This window comes from Acartia tonsa, chromosome 5 (assembly GCF_053477335.1).
Source record: "Acartia tonsa isolate MP-2025a chromosome 5, ASM5347733v1, whole genome shotgun sequence".
Classification (NCBI taxonomy): domain Eukaryota; kingdom Metazoa; phylum Arthropoda; class Copepoda; order Calanoida; family Acartiidae; genus Acartia; species Acartia tonsa.
The window spans coordinates 14,938,274-14,952,947 of record NC_137264.1 but is presented as its reverse complement, the minus strand read 5'-3'; the positions used below and the strand labels follow the sequence as shown (position 1 = coordinate 14,952,947).

Below are 14,674 nucleotides of genomic sequence, written 5' to 3'. Positions count from 1 at the left end.
GTATGAGAGCGCCTTCTTGTGTCAATCACTTTTATTTACTGATTAAAATTTGTACAGTACAGTTGTACAGAATATTGCAAGATTTTTTTAGTTAAGTCTGGAAATTAATGATTAATTTATCTAAAAATAGATAGCATAGAATTATCTTAATCAGTGGCTTAATTTTATACACCCGCCTTAAACACCCCCCCCCCCCACTCTTTATTTTAAGGGGTGTAAATTTATTTCCTTTACACCCCCTTGGAATTTATAGAGGGGTGTATCTGAGGGTGTAGGCTCTTGTCAAGAGGGTGGACATGAGTGGACACCTAGGGAGGTGTATCCATCCCCCTTAATTTTACAAGGGTGGTGTAAACAACCCCTACACCAACCTTTTGCACGCCTTTGATCTTAACTATACTTTTAGTGTACATAAAGTTGTAAATTCAGTAACTATTCTACAAAAATTACCTTCCTAAATTGATATATGATTTTCAGGGTAATCTCCGGTGGACTAAACATTAAAATTTTATGGAAAAAAAGATATCTTTGGAACATGCATGACTTGAAATTATCCCCCCTTTGTACTCAATAAGCATTTTTTATTCTAAGTGCGTCAATTTTGCGTTTAAAGATACCCTTAGTTTAAGCATTAATTTCTCCAAAAAATGATGAAAAAAGATAAATTTTTTTTTGATAAAATGATAAAAGTATATGTAAAATGAAATAACCAGCAAAAAAAATTACAAAATTACGTTAAATAGAACGAAAATTAGAGCGTTTTGTATGCCTTATAAAATGCGTATTTCTCATGAAAATTGTAACGATTTAGTGTCTTGAGTAAAATATTTACAAACTTCCCGCTTTTATAAGAAGCTAGAGTCTTTGTGTACCAACGGTCAAGAAACCCAAGATCCTTGGTGTTACATTTGATGGTTTGCTTACTTTCAAAGAACACGCTGCCAACATGAAAACATCAGTACAGTCCAAGAACAACATCCTCAAGGCATTGGCAGGTAGCAGTTGGGGCAAGGAAAAAGAGGTAATTGTCAATACTTACAAAGCTATTGGACAGTCCACCCTCAATTACTGCGCCCCCATCTGGACACCAACACTAAGCGACACAAATTGGAAACATCTCCAAACTGCCCAAAATGCAGCACTCAGAGTCGCCACGGGTTGCCACAGAATGACTAACATAGACCATCTGCACTCTGAAACCAAAGTCATGCCTGTGCGGCCCCACTGTGAAATGCTTAGTAAGCAATTTTTACTTGGCACACAACGGGAAAATCATCCCAACAGAACCAACCTGAACAGACGTCCACCTCCACGGCAGATGAAACAAACTCTTACATCCAAGTTTGGTAAATAAATCAAGAAAATTTCTCGCCCTAATCTGCCAGAGAAGGAATACAAGTCCAGGTTGAAACAAATCCACACCAGATCAGTACAAGAAGTTATCAAAAACCTTGATAACAACAAAGTACTGAAAACTAAACCTCCAGATATCAGCAAGACTGAATTGAAGCTGCCCAGACCAACCAGATCAACACTAGCACAGCTGAGATCTGGTTATAGTGTCTATTTGAACAGTTACAAGGCCCGCATCGACAGAACTGTGACAGATAAATGCCCTAATTGTGACAGTTCCCACACCACTACTCATCTGTTTAACTGTCCAAATAAACCAACGAACCTTACAGTCAGAGACCTCTGGAAAAATCCTGTTGCTACGGCCAGATTCCTAGACCTGGCAACAGCTGATGATGAATCTACATGAGAAGGACATGGGCTAAATGAATGAATGAAATGAATGAACCCCTTTAAAATTAATGGATGTATAAATGCCAGTATTGTGTTAGATATTTGCAGTTTTTCTAAATAGGACAGTGCCAAAATTTATACATTTTGACAAGAAAACCTTCAGTTATCGAGAAGATAATATAATGTACAAAACAATATAGCATAACCCTGACAGTGGAACCAACTCTAACTATAGAAATATTACCTGAATAAAAGTCAGGAAGAAGAATAACCCTGACGGTGGAGCCTTCTCTAACTATAGAAATATTCACTTTAACAGTTATAAATCTATCTCAACCATAACATTTATAAATTAGTAACTACTGCTGCTTCATAACGAAATATATTTCAAAGAAAAAAATCTTCATTATCAATCGCATCTCTTAGTGAAGTGAATCAAGCAAATTTAGCTTGGTCAGTTTATAGAAATATTACCAGAATAAAGTCAGGTAGAAGCATAACCCTGACAGTGGAACCATCTCTAACTATAGAAATATTACCTGAATAATGTCAGGTAGAAGCATAAATCTGACAGTGGAACCGTCTCTAACTAAAGAAATATTACCTGAATAAAGTCAGGTAGAAGCATAACCCTGACATTGGAACCATCTCTAACTATAGAAATATTACCTGAATAATGTCAGGTAGAAGCATAAATCTGACAGTGGAACCGTCTCTAACTAAAGAAATATTACCTGAATAAAGTCAGGTAGAAGCATAACCCTGACATTGGAACCATCTCTAACCATAGAAATATTACCTGAATAAAGTCAGGAAGAAGCATAACCCTGACAGTGGAGCCGTCTCTAACGTGCTCAATAACTCCGGTAATAGGCTTGCCCTGAAAAATTAGAGTTATTATCACATGAAAGATTGGAACTCAGGGATCTTTGGGAAAAAAACAACGTATGGAAAATTGGTGTACATCCACAATAATGTTGTTAACCTGGATAACTTCACGAGAATGGGATAAATTATTAGGTCTCATTTTGGTCTTTGAATAGCCTAACGTCCTGAAAACCTAACTTTTTGAGTACATGACCATAAACATGTTAATTAGTAGCGCTTATTTGGAGCAAAAGCATACTACCTAATCATTTGGCGCATCTGATATGATAGAATTAAGAACTATTTCTTAAGCCTTTAGTTTTAATAACCAAGTGTTAAGCTGAGATTTGATCATTTAATCTGCCCGACAACGAATAAAATTTATTATTACCTTAAATCTCTCAACAAGCTCCCTGGTATTTTCAACGTCCCATGTAACTTTTCTCACTTTGGTGGAGGCGTCGTCCGCCCACACTCCCTTCTTGGCACCCTTAGCACGCTCTTGGGCCTCCAGAAGAGGAGCATCCTAGATATACATATTTTTTTTAAATTGGCAAACCGTACAATATGGGAAATGTCCCCACCCTCCCCATTAGAGAAAAATACTACTATTTAGAATCTTTTAGTACATCTTAGTACATCAAAGACCTATTTTTCAGTGGCAATTAAGCAGATTCTAAAGCCAGAGCATGGAAATCTTACCGAGCAGTTGTCTCTGCACTTAACAAGACCCTCCTCAGCCAAAGCAAGAGCAACATCAGCAGCAGTAGCAGGGTTGTCGCCGAGTAATATGACGCCATACTCCCTATAGTGATACATATTAGTAAAATATAAATTTAATAGCAAAGCTTTTAAACAAATTGAAACTTAATACCTTGACAATATATATTTAATTTTTAAATTACTTTTTCTTCTCATGGCCAATAGGTAAATATTATAAAATTTAAAAAAAATAAAAATAAAAAAAAGGGAATTAAAAATATCCAAGATTTCACCAATTTTTTTTATAAGGGACTATTTTGTGGATTACTCTTTATGGGTAAAAACAAGGGAAGAAGATGGGTAAAAACAAGGGAAGAAGCTTTAAGTGAAAGATCAACACAATTTACCTAGTTGTAGCCTGGTTGACCACGCGGAACATTACTGAACGTCCAACCACCATTTTGCGCAAAAATTCCCTGGCCTCCCACGCGCATGGCTCGTCCTCGGTGGCGGCTGCACCGCTCGCCGTCTGGCGACGGCCTATACGTGGAGCGTCCACATTGGTGAGCGCGATCACCCTCTCAGCTGGCGGACCGTTGCGAGGTGGGCCGCGGATAACTACGCAGCCGCCATCGAGCACTGACTTGACGATTCCCTGAGAAAAGAGAAAAAGTTAGTTACTTCAAAATTATGGAAGTAAAGTGTGGTGTATATTCTGTATGGGATTCCCTGGTACTGGGGGGAGGGTGGATGAAAATATAAAGTTAAATTGAGCCATTTGTATAATTTAGGATATTATCAAATAAAGAAGAAAACTTGAATTAATTTAGGGTAGTAGGGTCTTAGCTAAGTACTTTTCCTAATTTTTTTTTTTTTTTTGCGGGGGGGGTGAAATAATTTTTGCTGCAGCGAAAAAAGAAATCTAGTACGAAATATACACAACTACACCCCCTGGAAGTAAGTGAAACTACTTAATGTTATTTTTTCCTAAAAATTACCAACACACAGACAATGTTAATAGAAAGTTATTTTAGTTTTCTAAGAAACAAGGGAGGGGGAAGTTTTGCCACTTTCGCGTAATCCGTGATTATTAGTCTAGGTATTGATGTGAGACTATAGGTTATTTGAGATAAAAGTTTACTTTTGGGCAGTACTTCACGTATATTTAATAATTTTTATGATAGGTCTCCAGATTCGGGTACTGCAGGCTGGAAGGTGGTTTCTGGACAGGTATAATTTTTGAAAAAATTTTGTTTGAAGAGTTAGAGATCAAATTATTAAACAACATATGCATCTTTTTGGATGTTATTGACATATTTGAAGAAAAAAATAAAATCGGCCTCCAGGTTCAGGTGCTGCAGGCCTCCAGGTCCACTCTGGACAGGTAAAATACCAAGTTTTTTATTTGAAGAGTTAGAGGTCAACTTACAAAACAGAATATGCATATTTTTTTATATTATTGACATATTTGAAGAAAAAATTAAAATCGTCCTCAAGGTTCAGGTGCTGCAGGCCTCCGGGTTTTGGCAATACACTGGTTGCTTTTCCCCTAGCATACAAGGGATCTCAGGGGGATAGAGGGGTCAGAAAATAACCTATCACTATTCAAAAAATACTTTGCTAGGTACTTAATACAATAGTTTTCATTTTTAACTTAACTAACTTTTAATTCATCATTGATAAGATTGGTTTAAATCTAAGTGCACGCCCAAGTGTCATTATATAACATTAAGACATTTGTTAACCTTTGCATATACAGTGAATAACTACCTTGAAGTATTGGTCTGGTGTCTGTTGTTGGGTAGGTTCGGCTGCCATTTTATTCTTGTCTTTGTTATGAAACTAGCTTAAAGTTCCATAAACTGGGAGGGTTGTCTGAAAAAAAGACATACATTATTCTTTATACATATGAGGTACAAGGCGAAGAGTTTGGATTTGTGAGTGGCAAAAAAATAAGTTATTTTAATTTTGGCAATTTAAACAAAGTACAAACTAATACAGGGTGTTTTTTTTTAATGGAATATAAGTATTGCTTAAATTTCTTCATTGGGTTGGGGAGTTTACTATACGAAAAAAAATAATTGTCGATTTTTAACAAATTATGCCTTAAAAACCGGTTTTTCCAAAGTACCTATTTTTGGATCATAGCCAATTTAAAGACTGAAAAAATGCATACATTTTTGAAAATCAAATGGTGCGGCTTGTGTTAATAGTAGAAAAAAGTTACGCATACCGTCAGAATTGTCATTAACTCTAGTTTTGGGAAATATATGCATCATATTCATGCTATTTGCAGTATAGAAGCTACGTTAGAAAATGTGAGAAAGGTTGAAAAGTTTTAAGTTGGGACATTTTACCACGTAGCTCCTTAACTATACAATATACATAGCACAGGAATAGTTCTTAAACACCAAAAATCTAGAGTTTATGACGATTCTAATATGCATACCATTATTCTACTATTAACACAAGCCGCGCAATTTGAATTTCAAAAATGTACGCATTTTTGCACACTCTTTAAATTGGTCAGGAACCAAAAATCTTCCATAAATAGGTACCTACTTTGGAAAAACCGGTTTTTAAGGCATAATTTGTTGAAATTTACAGTTATTTTTTTTCGTATACAAAACTCCCCAAACCAATAAAAAAATTAAGATATAGATCATTAATTTCCGTCAATGGCACGAGGGTTATATTAAGCAATACTTTTGATCCATTAAGAAAAACACCCTGTATATTGAGAGCATTAGGATTTATATAAAGATCCCGCAAAACGCTGTGTTTAATACATTTATAAACATCCTACACAGTCAAAACTTTACATATAGTTTCATCAAGCAAAAATCATAATTTTAACCGTTAAAATACCTTTATCACTTAATAGTATCATATTGCTCTTTGAAAATTGTACACAAATGTCAATGCCCATGATTAATACCTAGTTTGTATCATTTTTTTGACAAGTTTCAACTACTAATATTTATATTGGATTCCAGCGATTTTTTTTTTGTTATCCCGAACTTGTTTCATTCTATGTGGCTCTCGTTTAACACGTTTAGGGTCATGAAGCATAGTTTCACGAAAATTAAAGGCCGTTGTGTTGCGATACTTTGTTGAACAGAGATCGTCCTTGGTGACAATTTTGAATTCTGTATTTTTCGTTTTGATGATTTTTTCCCTGGATTAAGATTTCAGATAAGGATTTAAAACTAATAGGACATTATTAAGCTTTAAATGATCTAAAATAAATAGTTCCGCATTTTTGGACAGATAGGGTTAATATAAGGATACATATGATCACTAGCGTGGCGTACTCGCATAACCCAAACCCATGAAATACTAAGGGGGGGGGGGGGGGTAATGCAACCATCTCGTAATCAATGATTAAATGGCACTTAGAATTCGAATTTCTATTTGAAATTTTGCATGAGTAATCCTTGGTAGGTCTATTTTCCCTAAATCGAACAAAAAGTTGGAAAAGTTACGGCTAGCGGCTCAGCCGTTTAGCCGGTTTTTGCCTATTTTCAGGGCAAAATCATCATTAATTACTTAAGAATGAACTTTTTAAACCATATTTTTGGTTTAATTCATGTAAAATGATAGCAATAACCATTTATTAAATTTCTAGTACCAACAACAGCTACCGGCTAGAACAGCTTGCTAACGTTTTGGAGCGGAAAAGAGTATTATGTGGAAATAGGTTTAATAAGCAAAAATGTCTAATAGACCAAAACACAAAATTAGCCTTAGTGTTTTAAAATCCTTATCCTTTCCTATTTGTTTTTTTCTTTTTTGGCTGGTCATCGAAGACTTTCCTAGTATTATGCCTGTTTTCTTTCTCTTTCTGCTGGTTATCGGAGAATTTTCTTGTATTATGGTCATTGTTAGCCACATATCTATCATATGTCGGCTTCTCTTCTGTAACAGGATTATCGTCTGTCTTCGGCTCGCTTGTCGCAAGATCTTCCAAAAATTCTTCGGGAAGTTTATGTGATTCAAGTTCTTTCATGCGCTGCAATTTGTTTTCTCTTTGCTGTTTCAGAAATTCCATTTTTCGCTTGCGCGCAATTTTTGTCTTCTCACGCTGTTCTTCGATAGCTTTAGTGGCATCTTAATATAAAAAATAAGTATAACATCCATAATAAAAGCCAGCATAACAAATCAAGAGCTACGAAGTCAGAGTTTATGTTTTGTTTCCTTTAAAGTACGTATATATAGATACCCTAACAAAGAGCCTTCATTATACAATAAACTTCGACCGTCAGTCTTTCGGTCATACTACCCATTACAAATGTAAATGATTTCTTAAAAAGTTTCATTATTTTCTGTAATTATAACTTTTCTTTCATGATCAAGTAATATATATGATCTTTAGATTGGAGTATATGTCCATTTATTTATTTAATTCGCTTCACTTTAAAAAATATGGTATCCTTATGTCATAAAAGTTGTAATCTACCTTTAATGTGACTTAATGCAACGGCTCTGGCTGCCTCGAACGTGACGTCTTCTGGTGCTGAATCTGAATCTGACATTCTATGGCGGTAATTTAAGATCTCTGAAATTGTTAAAATTTACTAAATTATGTCAAAAATAGGTGCGCATATTTTTTAAAAAGAAATTATTGAATGTTTGTCGACGATAAGGGCAGTGTAGATGCGAGAATAGCGAATATTAATTAAAGGGCCGAAATACCCTCTCTATTTCTGAATAATGCTAATCAAAGACTTTTTATAAACTTGATTAGTTAATAATAAAAATTAATTTGTCCGATTTTCTGTAATTTAAGAGAAAAAACCGGCATAAAATTTTAAAATGTTTGTAAGGCAGCAGAAAATTATAAATAAATATACGAGTATGTGAAACTAAAACTATTAAATCCATTATTATTACAGAATTGTTATGATGTTTGAACAAAATAACCACGTCGTACAATGAAGTGGAATAAGGAATGGGAATTGGGATCTGTGTAGACGAACAGCTGATTTCCAAGTGAGTTGGCACTCCGCTATCTACCTATCCATGCAACTCCTGCATTTTTTATTGCAAGACAAAACTTCCCACAATTTTTTTGGATACCTTAAAAAACTTATTTACACATAATTTAAAATTTTCATACTATCCAATTAAAAATACTTTTCCTTCATTCGTATTCAATTTCTAAATCTGTTTTTTTTTTATGCTTTTAAGTGTAGTATTTTAAGGAAAAAGTAAGGGAGAAAATATGACATAATTTATTGGTTGTCTATCTCGTTGGAATAGTGCTAGTCTAGTAGCAGATATTTTATACGTCGATTTCGTATTAATTTTAAAATTACAAATTATGGAAATAAGGACCTGAACTAAATACAAACCAAAAATATTTGAAAGACTATAAAGAGATGGAATATTTTTTTGGATCTACAAAAAGTATTATTAGACTGGTCCCACTTTCGTCTGCTATCACTTTCAAAATAACAAAGTCGTCGTTTTTTAAAATTTTATTTCACATTAAAAAAAAACTTTATACACTTTATTCTAGGCTTGTATCAGCAAATTTCTTATCGTTGCATCAAAAATACTCGAAGCATCTTATATCAAATTACCCTGGAATGAAATAACCCATTGGAGTCTTTAAAAATTATACCCGGTATTAAATTCCTCAAAATGAATATTTTGTGTGTATTTTGAAAAGTACAGTGTAAAATTTACGTTAAATTCAAAAATAAGAAAAGTGGCCAAAAGTAAATTTTGCTGATAGGTAATACAAAAAAAGGAGAAATTATTTGTGTGAAGAAAAAAATTGTACGTACATGCGGCACTTCTGTTTCAAAATTAAGTTGCCAATTTAAATATTTGGGACATACACAAAAAAGTAAAATTTTTAAATATACGATTTTTAACTTTTAACCTGAGATAGTTTAAATAATCATAATTTAAGTTTATAAAAGTTTTTTTATCTAATGCAGCTTCCTAAATAAAATTTGTAAGTTGGCAACCTTAATCAAAACAGCTGACATGATCAAAAAGAGAGAAAAAACTAAATCGCATTTTTTTACCGCCACTTTCGTGCACGATGGTTGTCTTAGAGAAGATGTATATTTCTTATACCTCCCAGGAAGATTTCAGTGACAGCATGGTGCAATAATACTGATATGTTATTTTTTAAATGCTAATTTGTTTATAATATAGAACTACTTCAAATATTTTTAGATACATTTATTTATGAAGTTTATAAGTATTTTTCCCTCTTGACAGCAGGGGGTGTGTAGATCTAAAACGCGCCTAAATTCGTACTTAGGTGGGCGTGGCATCTATTAATCTTTAAACTTACTTTTATAAGAAGCGCAGCTACTTTACACTTTATAACTGAACGTATCTCACTAAGCTATTAAGGAAATTATAATTTTGAACGTCGTTAATTTTAAAACTAGTGGCTGTGTACGTGCCTATCGTTTTGGGGGTGTATATAAATGTTTATAGCAAGATATGTCAGTATATGGACTAAAGCATCCAAAGGCTTGATTCTAAAAATTAAGAGAGTTTAAAACCATCTCACGGCATATTTGAATCATCCTAAAAGAATCAATTAATCAGTTCACTAATTTTAATTGGTAGTTCAAACTAGCAGTGCACGGTGTCTTAACTTTTCAATCAATAGTTTTATCTATAGAAGGGCCTTGGTAACATTGTTTCTCCTAAAACGAGTTGTACATTAATTTATCGTACATTGTCTTTTCCTACAAGATTGTATTTACTACGCTATATACCTACTGAAAATAGATATTAACACTTAATATATTATTTTTCAGAATAAAAATGTTACTTTTAAATACCAGAAAATTTTGTTGGAAAATCCCCTGGAATAAAAATTACAGCTACTATCCCACCAGAAATTTACACAACAAAACCTTAAGGTAAGTGGTTTTTAGTAGATAAGCTACTCTATAACTCACCTTGTCTGTATGTCCGTATCTATATGGAAAATTTTGATTTTTTCAGCTGCACTTTTAAGATCGAGATTGCCTTTTCTATGATGTCTTATCAACGAGCATCCAGCATAGAACTTGCTACAAAAAAAACACCTAAATGTTAATCTTAAATTAAGATCTTATGTTTTTTTTATGACCATCATTTTAATACTTTTAGACAAACTTATTACAGCCATGAACTATCAAATTTACTGTCCACAAGAACAAAAGGAATCCTTACCGTACCTGTTAGAACATGTTTCCATCCAGGTGAACAATATTTGGAATGTTGATTATAACTGTGTGAGTTGGGAGGGTAGGGGGTGTCTCGTTGGAATCAGATTAAGATGTTTTCAAAAGCAAAATGTTGCTGTACATCAAAGATTATATTTAGTTTTAAAATTAAATGAAACAAATAATAAATTATGGTGGTTTGACAAAGTACCAGGAAGTGTGTGTTTCTGTTAAGTGTTATTGAAAACCTCTTTGCTATTGATGTATCCGAAAATAATTTCCGGGCGTTCTATGTGGTTTGCATGTCCATAGACAAAAGGACCGAATTAGTTTGTTTAATTCCAGGAAGGTATTAGTTATCATAAAAATTTTAAACCTAATATTTCTTCTAATAATTTCTTCACCAGAAGCATCCGGGGGCTTTTTATTTAGTAGTCGCAAAATTTCCTATTTCTTATGATGATTAACTCAATAGGTTACTACTTTATTTTATAGAGTTAGCTAACATATAATCTGTAACAGGTGTTTCTGGATTGGCTAGGGATGATAGCATTATCAAGCAGAAGAAGGAGGTGACGGGGAAGGACATGCTGAGGGCCATGGGTAGTTACATCTGGCCAGAAAATAACCCTGCTGTCAAGGCCAGGGTGGTCACTGCTTTAACCCTTCTAGTTGGAGCCAAGGAAAGGCATTTCAGATGAAAATTAACATGAGTTTTTAAAAAGTCATGTATTTGTTAAACTCAGAATTGCATATTCTTTCCTCTACGAATTGTCTCGAGGTAATAGAACTGTTTTCATGTTTTGTGCTCTTATTATTTTCCTGAAATGTCCTTATCAACTGTAGGTAATCAACACATCAGTACCATTTATATTCAAACACGCTGTAGATACTTTAAACGCTGCCAATACCCTAAATCTCGATACCCCTGAGGCTGCGGTTGGTACCATTGTCACTGCTACGCTGTTAGGTAAGATTTATATTTTGAAAGTGAGCTTTACAATGCTTTTCTTTAACTGGTTTGAAGCCTTGATTCTTATATTTATTCAATAATGTTTAAGCCAGTTAATTATTGGTTAAGACGACACAGTTTTTAGCATTATTGACAAAGAGCTGCATAATAAAATTTTAGTTTTATTTGATAAATTTACATGTCTGTCATAGATTGTTTACCCTCAGAATCCAATAGATGTATTTTTGATTGAAAACATAAGAACTTGTACAAAAAAATGCATTCACATCCTATTTTATTTCAGCATTATTGTCAACTCTACTTCTTAAATTTTGTTTCAGGTTATGGTATTGCCAGAGCATCAGCACTGGGTTTCAACGAGCTTCGTAATGCTGTGTTTGCCAAAGTAGCGCAGCATTCCATCCGCCAAATTGCCCTAAACGTGTTCAGACATTTGCACAACCTAGACCTCAGCTTCCATTTAAATCGTCAGACCGGAGCCCTATCCAAGACGATTGACCGTGGCTCCAGAGGCATTAGTTTTGTTCTGTCAGCCATGTTGTTCAACATTGCCCCAACTATTCTCGAATTGTCTATGGTGTGCGGCATTCTTGCCTACAGCTGCGGGCCTCAATACGCGGCTGTTGCACTGTCAACCGTGGCGTTGTATACCATATTTACGTTGTCCATAACACAATGGAGGACTCAGTTTAGGGTTAATATGAATAAAGCTGATAATGAAGCGGGTAATAAGGCTATTGACAGCTTAATTAACTATGAAACTGTTAAATATTTTAATAATGAAGATTATGAAGCTAAACAATATGATCAATCCCTAAGAAAATACGAGACAGCTTCCCTGAAAACAAGCACCAGTTTGGCATTACTCAATTTTGGCCAGAATGCAATTTTTAGTACCGCCTTGGCAACTATTATGATTATGGCTGCCAGAGAAATTGTGGATGGAAATATGACAGTTGGCAACCTGGTTATGGTTAACGGCCTGCTGTTTCAGCTTAGTGTACCTCTAGGTTTCCTGGGAAGCGTATATAGAGAAATCCGCCAAGCCTTAATTGATATGCAGGTTATGTTTCAGTTAATGACTGTTGATCCAAAGATATCAGGTAGATTGCAAGCGCCTATCCTTCAAGTTACCGCAGAAAATGCAGAAATTTCATTTGACAAAGTCTGTTTTGAATACATCCATGGTCAAAAGATCCTTAATAACTTAAGTTTTACCGTTCCGGCGGGGAATAATTACGCTATAGTTGGCGGATCCGGTTCCGGAAAATCCACAATTATTAGACTGCTGTACAGGTTTATGGAACAAGAATCTGGTGTAATCAAAGTGGCGGGACAACCTGTGGATGTTGTCCAGATGGATAGTGTGCGCAGAAATATTGCTGTTGTACCCCAGGACTGTGTTCTATTCCATAATACAATCAAGCACAATATTGCGTATGGAAACCTTAATGCTACAGAGGAACAGATAATCGAGGCTGCAAAAATGGCTGAACTCCACGAAAGCATTCTTGACTGGCCCAAAGGCTATGATACCCAAGTAGGAGAACGTGGCTTGAAATTATCCGGGGGTGAAAAACAACGTGTTGCAATTGCTAGAGCAATCCTAAAAAATGCCCCAATATTAATATTTGACGAAGCAACATCTAGCTTGGATAGCATAACTGAAAACTCAATAATGAAAGCTTTACGACAGGCTACCAAAGGCAGAACAAGTATATGCATAGCGCATAGGTTGTCTACTGTAGTTAATTGTGATCAAATTTTGGTGTTGTCCCATGGAGAGGTTGTAGAACAGGGCACACATGATCAGCTGTTAGATATTCCTGGATCCAGGTAACCTAATATGATTAATCAGGATTGGGTATATTGTTGGAAGAAAAATCTAAAAATCCTTAAAGGAAGCCTGCAAGAAATTCAGCGCTCTAACTGCTGAAAGACTGCCACAAGTAGACCCCATACACAAAATTTGAAGCCTCAAGCTTCAATAACAAAAAAGTTATGGACCTTCGAAAACGGCATTTTGTGTTACATGAAAATTTTGAAAGAAATTCAATGCTTCTATGAAAATTTTCTAAAATTAACTACGTGGCCGAGAAGCAAAATTAAAATCCCATCTTTGTCATATTTTTAGGTTGCCAGTAACCATACATATTTTGTTTAGCATTTTAATTAAAATTTTCACTGATAACTGAGAAAAAATTAACTATTTTTTACATCATTTTAATAGAGCCCACCACTTGGTAATTAAAATCCCTACATCCCCGATAGGTGGTGATGTGTAGCTGAAGCTGTAGTTTTTTTGACCAATAAAAATATGTCGACGAATAAAAACAAAAATAAAATTATTTTTTAAAAACTGCGGTGGTTAGTTGTTAATAAAAAGACTTATTTTATATTTAATTTCGTCGGCTTTAATATTATACAAAGAATATCTAAAAAAAAACACGACGATATTTACAGAACAGCAGACAGGTTTCATATCAATATGGCGTCGTAAACATTACAGATATTTTCAACTTTTTAAAAATTGTGATAAAGTAGTTTTATTTGAAGTAAAAGATAAATAAGCTAAAAGTAATATTTCTAATCGAGTAGTATACTGTGAAGTTTATTTGGGTAGGGAAAGATAATGAACTGTAAAAAACGGATAGTTTTATAAACTCATGCATTTATTGATACTTCTGAAATACTTTTAATTTAATGTAAACATAAGCAGTGAATAATTATCGTCTATTGTCTTATCCCTTAAGATCCCTGGTTGAATGTTGGCTAATTTATTTTTACTTTTTAATCTCTCGTGTTCGGGAGGACTATCAATCTATCTCATGTGACGTACATACATAATTTATGCCTACATGGGCCGTCCCTATAAAAATATTAGGTCATTCCCTAATACAATTAAAAATAATATAGAGATATTATTGGTTCTTTTATATTACTGTTTTATTGTGATTAATTGGCCATACGTTGGAATTTTAATTTGTTTCCTTCAAAAATCGGCCAATATGTTGTTAAAAATTCTTAACATTATTAATATCTTTCTCTAATTTTTATAAAAGTTTTTTGAAATTTTTAAATTCATTTAGTAGAAATAGAGTATTCCTCTAATTTTGTTTCATATGATTATTAACTTAAAAGAGAAAAATAGAAGAGGGGGGTGGGGGAGTGATACTGTTCAGTTATTTACCATTTGTGTACA

At 34.2% G+C, this 14,674-nt stretch overlaps 3 protein-coding genes across 7 annotated transcripts in view; 1 reads left to right on the top strand and 2 right to left on the bottom strand.

Moving 5' to 3' along the window:
* LOC145318830 (uncharacterized) overlaps window positions 1–2,196 on the bottom strand; it is a 78,656-nt gene extending 76,460 nt beyond the window's left edge. For all 3 annotated transcript variants that reach the window (XM_080160469.1, XM_080160471.1, XM_080160470.1), the window contains exon 1: window positions 2,168–2,196. The gene's annotated coding sequence lies outside the window, so the exon portion shown is untranslated. The remainder of the gene's footprint in view (window positions 1–2,167) is intronic.
* Window positions 1–14,674, bottom strand: part of Tudor-SN (Staphylococcal nuclease domain-containing protein 1) — a 472,363-nt gene that overhangs the window by 18,361 nt on the left and 439,328 nt on the right. For both annotated transcript variants that reach the window (XM_080160473.1, XM_080160472.1), the window contains exons 2-6: window positions 5,086–5,192; window positions 3,723–3,970; window positions 3,316–3,418; window positions 3,005–3,139; window positions 2,546–2,626 (exon numbers count right to left, since the gene is read on the bottom strand). In XM_080160473.1, coding sequence (XP_080016599.1) covers window positions 2,546–2,626; window positions 3,005–3,139; window positions 3,316–3,418; window positions 3,723–3,970; window positions 5,086–5,133 — 615 coding nt within the window. In that variant the 5' untranslated portion in view covers window positions 5,134–5,192. The remainder of the gene's footprint in view (window positions 1–2,545; window positions 2,627–3,004; window positions 3,140–3,315; window positions 3,419–3,722; window positions 3,971–5,085; window positions 5,193–14,674) is intronic.
* Window positions 10,086–14,674, top strand: part of LOC145318832 (iron-sulfur clusters transporter ABCB7, mitochondrial-like) — a 38,517-nt gene continuing 33,928 nt past the window's right edge. For both annotated transcript variants that reach the window (XM_080160475.1, XM_080160474.1), the window contains exons 1-5: window positions 10,086–10,211; window positions 10,444–10,535; window positions 11,022–11,183; window positions 11,347–11,469; window positions 11,793–13,308. In XM_080160475.1, coding sequence (XP_080016601.1) covers window positions 10,114–10,211; window positions 10,444–10,535; window positions 11,022–11,183; window positions 11,347–11,469; window positions 11,793–13,308 — 1,991 coding nt within the window. In that variant the 5' untranslated portion in view covers window positions 10,086–10,113. The remainder of the gene's footprint in view (window positions 10,212–10,443; window positions 10,536–11,021; window positions 11,184–11,346; window positions 11,470–11,792; window positions 13,309–14,674) is intronic.